This window comes from Kryptolebias marmoratus, linkage group LG22 (assembly GCF_001649575.2).
Source record: "Kryptolebias marmoratus isolate JLee-2015 linkage group LG22, ASM164957v2, whole genome shotgun sequence".
Lineage (NCBI taxonomy): Eukaryota > Metazoa > Chordata > Actinopteri > Cyprinodontiformes > Rivulidae > Kryptolebias > Kryptolebias marmoratus.
Genome location: NC_051451.1, coordinates 23,375,843 through 23,383,598, shown reverse-complemented (window position 1 = coordinate 23,383,598; position 7,756 = coordinate 23,375,843). Strand labels below are relative to the sequence as shown.

The window sequence follows — 7,756 nt, the reverse complement described above, 5'->3', positions numbered from 1 at the left end:
GTTAAATGTCTAGGCTAGCAACCCGTAACATTTGTAATCATGGGCCTTCAGCGGCTTATATGGTTACATCTATTCTGATGCATGTGGCTAATGCAACTTTAAATTTTTTAATGAATTTTAGTTGCATTATACTTTGCAATTAAGCCCATTTTTGATCTAACAGGAGCAGAAATGATAACTCAAAAGCTCAGTTTGACTTGTGATAGACTTCTGTCACACCAGCAGCTGGCATGTTGTCACTCTTACTGCGGAATACCTTTCAATGGAAAGGAAGCGCTTATTTACAGTAATATGGACCCACAACAGAAGGTTTGTTACTGGCATTCTGTTAAGTGTGAACAGAAAAAAACTTTTACCTTTTATGTTTTTATCAGTATTTTTCTGATTTAGCAAGATATATCAAAATATACAAACCTCACGATGTTGTTATACAGTGACGTACCATGTTAATTCAAATGAAAGTAGGTTAAAGTTGTTTATTTTTCACAGCCACTGCTGCTAACAGGTCACCATGGTGACATTGGTGCCATGACCTTTGGGAAAAGAAGCAGACCTGTTCTTCTCTGCTCTGCTTCTGCAGATTATATCATCGTCTGGGATATTGAAACGTGCCAGAATAAAACACAAGAGGGTAAGACACAATATTTTTTAGCGCAGAAGCCTATCCTAAAGACTATTTGTCGTTCATTAAAGTCAAATTAAAATCATAGTGCACTTGGTAGTTGTCTGAGCTGAACATTTTTTTAATTATAGGGCCCTAATTTGTAATGTCATGGAACAGCTTTAAATCAGATTACAACTATGACTATGTTAGATTAAATCCTTCACAAGTCTGGCGCAGTTAAATACGACGACACGAGGTGCCGATCTGCTTTGTTCTTTTCTGCATGATTTTAAAAGACTGTTGGATTTGTTTGCAGGTGAAATTGCAACTGGGATAGTTATCGGGACTTTACTGGGTGATGTTGTCCATCTCTCGTTCTGTTTCTCCGATGAACGAGTGGCTGCTTGCTCAGGATCAAACATACATGTTCTCAGTTCTAAGGTACATGATGGCTTGTAGAAACATATTTCTTGACACACACTTCTCAGAAACTGACAAGAACTTGTGCACACCACCCCACAAAGAATTGCAATCATAAATTAGTTAGTCCTTTGAGTTCTGAACCACTGCTTTAACAATAGCTTTATAATAACTAAGTAAAATAGTTGAAATATTGCCCTTTTTTCTATCTACTATGCCCATTTTTAAAATCAAAACCTCATATTTCTTTCCCACATTAGAGACAGGAGGTGATTTGTACCCTGACTGGCCACCTGGGACCTTTAACATCAGCAGAGTTTTGTCCCTGGAACAGAAATATTCTTGTCAGCGCCTCGGAGGATCGCACTTTTAAGGTCAGGCTGCGTGCGTGCGTTGGGTCATTTGTTTGCTAAATAAATATATACAAATCATCTGACTTAGTAGCTCATTGTCTGATTTCTTTTCAGGTTTGGGATTTAGAAACCAAAGCTGTTTTATACCAGTCGTTTGTGCTTTCAGGTAAGAAATGAATGTTTTAAATATTGCAGATTAATGTCTCTGATCAAAGCTTCAGTGATTTACACACAGGCCTGTATCCTCCCGTTTAACATGTAAATATATAGGCACTGGCAAAATTGTATTGTAGTATATATATATATATATATATATATATATATATATATATATATATATAAGTCTTATTTTATTATACAAAAGCAGCTGTGTGGGAGTCAAATAACCAAATTATTAAAAATATCAAATTACTTGATTCTTTAGCATCTCCACTGCTTAGTGTGTTGTTTGTGGAGAAGGACGGCCTCCTAATTACCGGCTCAGCTGATGGACAGGTTAGTAACTAAAACACATGTCTCTGAAAAAATCAAAATCAAAAATTTGTGTTCATTTTAATATCTTCAGGGCACATGTTCGTTTTAGTTATGGTGCTTCTCTCTTGGCGACGACCACAAGTGCCACCTGGTGACTAAAATGGATCTTGTGAAGATGGAGCGAAGGCATCAAGGGCGCCAAAAGAATCCGAGCCTCCAAGCAGGTAATGCTGTCATCTACTGGTAGTGATGAGAATATCTGCTCATGTATGTTATCTTTGGGATGTCTTTTCTCCAGGGGCGGACGAGCACTCGGCGGCAGAAAAAGTGGAGATTTCAAAACCTGTTGTTCAAATGGCTTCATGTGGCCCATTTATAGACATCAGTACTGACCAAAAAATGTAAGTAAACAAAATAAAGCTGGAGTAGCTGCAGAAGTTCAAACCTTATGTTGAAGAGCCCGTTTGTTTATTGCAGTGGTCTCCAATCCTGGTCCTCGAGGGCCACCATCCTGCATGTTTTACTTCTCTGCTCCAACACACCTGATTTGAATCAATGGGTGATTAACAGACTTCTGCAAAACATGAAGAGGTGATTTAACCACTGAATCAGGTGTGTTGGAGCAGGGAAACAAGTAAAACATGCAGGATAGTGGCCCTCGAGGACCAGGATTGGAGACCCCTGGTTTATTGCCTTCTTAAGACAAACTAATGAGTCATCATGAGCATTTGTCGAATTATGTGCAAGAACTTTAACTAGTCAACCATGTTCAGTGACAGAACATCACATAATATGAGCAAAAATCCCTCTTATGTGCTGCAGATTGAAAAAAATAATCTGTTTAACTTTAGCTCAAGAAAGAACTGATTCTTCTTATTTGTGGCTGTGAATCATAACTTTAAAGCAAAGCATGATAACATAATTATTATAACCTTTCTCAAGCACTCAGTTTCTTTCTTTTTATTTTTTTATTTTTTTCATTTTTCCACATCTTGTATTTGACCCAGGGAAATACTGTATAGCAGCAAATGCACCAGTACTGTTATGACAAAACAAAGTAATTGTTTATTTCTGCCTTTAATATTCTGACATTATTGTTCCAAAACCCAATCATCAGGGGTTAATTATAACTCATGTTTACACAGAAAACGCCACAGGAACCTGTTTCAGTTGATTAAAACTTTTTTTTTTATGCCAGGAAGCAGGTATTTTTAAAGTGTTTGAATTCAGTTGATGAGAAAAATGAAATATGTATTAATTTCTTCATTGTCTGAGAAAAATCACGTTTCTACAGCAATACGTTCATCATATTTAGTCTTAGTGGACACAGAAGGTTTTGATTTAAGGGCAAATTATCTGTAATATAATATCTGTGCACAACCTCTTTGTTACCAGCTTCCTTTAAAGAAATATCAGTTCTTATTCAGGTGGTTTATATAAGAAATATGTAGCTAAGTGAATTTAATTACTTCAAACTCCACAAACAGCTTCATGACAATTGGTGCCAGTTAAAATCTAAAACGTTATAAGTATTTGTTAAAGGTTTACATCAACATCAAATAAGTTGACCCATTTTTTTCTAATCGCTCTGCTTTTATACGGCTCTGCAGGGTTGAATTTGATTTAGTTTTTCCACAAATAAAACCTTATACCTTTGGAACAATTTGAGTGGCTCAATTATCACATTAAAATGGTAAAAATCCCGACATAATGGTTTTAATTGTCCCGTTCTGTACAGAAACTGACAGTCAGCATGAAAGTAATGATGCACTAAAGTGTAATTGTCCACAACATTATATTCTCAGCATGCAGCTCAAAGCAGGAAGTGGATAGAAACACAAAACTCCTCTCTGCTCTGTAGGCCTTTACTTTTTTATTTTCCATGCTTTATGTAGTAAAGCCTGCATGAAGTGAAAGGAAACTTTAAAAAAAGTCTGTAGTCTGGTGTGGATGCCCTTCCACTTGCTCAGCTCAGTGTGTTTTTCTTTAGTATGTGGTTTCATTGTCTTTTCCCAAATGGTATGAAAAAATGCTTTTAAGGGAAATCATATTACCGTGGTTTCCATATGTGTCTGTGTGGGCCCCTGCAGAGACAGCTGGTTTTGTATAGGAAGCACCGATGGGCTGTACGTGGTGGATCTGGCTACCTCAGAGCTCCAAACGGTGCTGTATTTCAAAGGTAGGCTGCTGGTGGTATGACTCCTCCAGCTGTGCTTTTTCTTTGAAACGTGGCGATAAATATAAAACTTTATGTAAAAGGCATGGCTTTCTGGAACAATGCAACGACAAAAAATTTCAGCAAAATCTTTAGTTTGCGTAGACTTTTTGAGTGGCTCATTTTGCATTACAAGCTTTTTTTTTAAAATTGTGCCAATGCTTTGCATAATGTCCTTAAAACCTTAAAAAATCATCACAATTTCCATATGTGAAGTTACTCAGAAACTTGTTTAATATGCCAGAAAAAAACACAAGTTTTGCTTCTTATATTCCCCTTTTAGCTTGTGCAACCGGAAAAAATAACACATTAAATGAAATATAATATACAAAATCAACTAATTATTTAAAAACTGCCATAATGTGTCAACAAAAAATTAACTTTGAACATTTTATAGGTTTTATGTTCTAATGGTATTAAACATAATGTGTTTTTATGTTTACTCTTCAAATCTATCTGTTAATATGAAGTGTTGTTTTTTTTTGTGAAGCTTAATTTATGATTTTTTCTTCTAGATAATCTGGACTTGAGCATCACCATGGCTGGGTCATGGTCACTCTGCTCAGGGTGTGATAACTCTGTGAGTAATGCCTTTAAAGATTACGACGCTACACTAAGTTGTCCCTTGAATTTGACTGTTGCTGACCCAATGTTTTGTCTCTCAGACGGTGGTTTTAGTCAGCTCGTTGTTTACGCCGTGCGTGGTCTTGCTGGAGATTTCTCTGAGTAACCTGCAGAGGGTCAGGGAGGATGGTGAAGGTTTCTCGTTGTTCCCGAGGTAAACCTAGAGTTTCATTAAAACTATCTGGTGATGCTCCAGTATTTTGCAGTTATAAACAGACAGATATTTTTTGTTTACTCTCCTTAAAAAACTTCTGCGTTAGTAAAATCCACAATCATGCACTGAGACACTTCAGAGTGAAGTGATTTATTTTTGCAAAATGATTCTTTTTTTTAAATCAACAGCAGAAAAAATAGACAAACAAATAATGCGCCTTGAAAAACCAACACCTCTGCAGATCTTTGTTGTTTTATTCTCAGACACTGGTTTTCTGACCTCATCGGGATAAGTGTAAAACACAAGAGAGTGGCTTGTTTTTTGGTTGGCCTCCTGCCTGTAGTGCCCTCTGACGCTGACATTTCCATATTTACTCACCTCATTATAACCATCCATACCATCTGGGTTTTCATGAGTCAGCTATATCACGGTGCCCACAATTAGAGGGCCCAATAATCCATACCGGTGGAAAATGCTTTGCCCTTAAACTTCCAGTAATTCTGTCCCCCCTGTTTTCCTGTTTCCTTGTTTTTAGTTCTGCTCCACTGCCTGAATCACCTCTGAATGCTGAGTTAAAGTTGAAGGAACCCAACTATCCTAAAAAGAAAGGTTAGCAGCCTTTTAGCTGTCTAAAAACTCATTCACTTGGTTTAGTCACGCACAGAAAATATAATGAAAGCAACAGTAGTTTAATGATGACTTTTTAGGTAACTCCCTTGCTGGCTCTTTTTTGTTTAGGTTGGCTGCAGAAGGTCTCTTGAATTGTGTTTAAAGACTGGTTGATACAAGAACTATATAACATATATGACAACATATGCTTCATCATTATCTGTAAAAATGACAGATAAGATTCCACTGCTGGTGTTTTAATGAGTGTTGATGTAGCATTCATTATTGCATTCTCGAATGTTTACATGTTCCATCATAAATAAAAACTCCATAGAGTAGCTTTATTTGTTTAATTCTCCCAAATCACCATAACATATTGTTTTTGTTGCAGTAGTGGACTCGTATATTATGTTTTTTTGGGTGCATCATAGGTACTTGGCAGTTTGAAAAAAGATTCTGCTGGAAACATAGAGGACTCGGAGGATTACTGTTGCTCTTGCAGAGAGTTAGTGCTGAGAAAGCCAATCCTGGTTTGACTCCCCACAGCTGGAGTAGAGGGATTTGTCCGTGCCAGACTATGTAGGGGATCTTCTGCGTAACTGAGAAGTGCTGTGTGACTGTAGCATCGGAGCAAAAAACCACAAACATTTACAGGCTAGTCTGCCGTGCTCCCCCATGCACCTCTGTATTCTTAAAGATATTTGCAGAACTGTAGACAAATTACACCATAAACCCCCGAGGCTCCTGGAAAGGAAAATGTTCCTCCTTTGGAAGTCTGGCATGAGTCTGAAGGAGCTGTGAGTGCAGATTTGGAAACTGCTGCCATGTCACAGTAATGGTAATACACTGCTGTTACATTTGTGTGATATACAGTACATTACTGAGCACTGTTGCAAGGATTAAAGACCTGATGTGTAGGATGTAAAGACACAATAGTAATACAACTTGCATTGTTTTATTACCATAAAAATACATCACAGTTCATATGGTATAGGCTTCTGCTTGCCAGTGTTAATTGTGACCATGAAGTTGGTCACTTAACTGTAATCGATATATGACTTCTCTAAAAATGTGCTGTGCTTGTGCATCATATGCACCCACTATCTGCTTCATCTCAGAAGCTCATTGAGGTGAGAATATGTTCACATCCGTTGTTTGTCAGGCTTGTCCTGTAATAAAATCTCAACCAGGAGTGAAAAGAATCTCTGTATGGTTGCCTCAAAAATTCCCAGGAGACGAAACGTGAAGAACGTTAAGAAAAAGTAACAGAATTAGCAGTGGGGAGTTAATTTTATTGCTTCAGTTCTTCTGTAATCTGTAGGATCTAAATGATAAGATCCTATAGATGTTTTTGTCCTCAAATATAGACACTGAACAGATGCTAACATAAGCCGTCTACTTTGGGCTTTATGTTTGTTATGCTGTCGAGGCCACTGATACCTTTTAACTTTTATTCTCACTCTCTTCTTTTTTTGTCTGGTCCACAGACTGTCTTTGTCATGTGCAGACTTGGTGGTTTAATCTGCAGACTTCATACAGCAGGACTGCAGATCTTCTACACAGTTGCAACAGATGCTGATGTTTTGCGCTTGATAGACTTTAGTGCTATTAATCTTGCCTAATGATTGCTATAAGAGAGTTACATAGCAAACTGCTGTGATTTTAAGCAGATGTGACCATGTGGAAATTTGACTGAGACTCTTACTGTGTTTCAAATACTGTCTAATGTAAAGTCAGCATAAATTATGAGTTTTACAGCCCAATAAAACTAAACAGCCATTTTCTATCAGCAGGATGTCGATTGGGTTGGTAAGAAATTCCAAGTGATTATTACCAAGTAATTCGATATTTAACCTTAAGAGCTTTTTTGTTTTAGAACATGTAATCATTTCAAAAGCTACTGTTCTTCCAGTGACCAACTTTATACAATACACTGGAAAAAAGCAAAACATTAAAGTCAAGTTAGATCTTTTGTTTTTTTAAACTTCTGAAGGTTTTTTTTTTCAGTTTTGTTAGGTTTAATTTAGAGCATTTGTTAATTTAGTATTTATAAAATCCATCCATCCATTCTCTTCCGCTTATCCGGGGTCGGGTCGCGGGGGCAGCAGCCTAAGCAGGGAGACCCAGACTTCCCTCTCCCCAGCCACTTGGGCCAGCTCCTCCAGGGGAATCCCAAGGCGTTCCCAGGCCAGCCGAGAAACATAGTCCCTCCAGCGTGTCCTAGGTCTTCCGCTGGGCCTCCTCCCGGTGGGACGTGCCCAGAACACCTCACCAGGGAGGCGTCCAGGAGGCATCCTCACCAG

At 37.9% G+C, this 7,756-nt stretch overlaps 1 protein-coding gene across 1 annotated transcript in view; it reads left to right on the top strand.

Annotated features, from left to right (window-relative positions):
- The first annotated feature begins 28 nt into the window (after positions 1-28).
- The window catches only part of wdr27 (WD repeat domain 27), a 32,766-nt gene continuing 25,038 nt past the window's right edge, over positions 29-7,756 (top strand). Inside the window, exons 1-12 of the mRNA XM_017412788.3 lie at positions 29-309; positions 490-631; positions 921-1,045; positions 1,285-1,398; positions 1,492-1,543; positions 1,802-1,872; positions 1,961-2,075; positions 2,150-2,252; positions 3,942-4,030; positions 4,582-4,646; positions 4,732-4,844; positions 5,380-5,453. Coding sequence (XP_017268277.1) covers positions 172-309; positions 490-631; positions 921-1,045; positions 1,285-1,398; positions 1,492-1,543; positions 1,802-1,872; positions 1,961-2,075; positions 2,150-2,252; positions 3,942-4,030; positions 4,582-4,646; positions 4,732-4,844; positions 5,380-5,453 — 1,201 coding nt within the window. The 5' untranslated portion in view covers positions 29-171. The remainder of the gene's footprint in view (positions 310-489; positions 632-920; positions 1,046-1,284; positions 1,399-1,491; positions 1,544-1,801; positions 1,873-1,960; positions 2,076-2,149; positions 2,253-3,941; positions 4,031-4,581; positions 4,647-4,731; positions 4,845-5,379; positions 5,454-7,756) is intronic.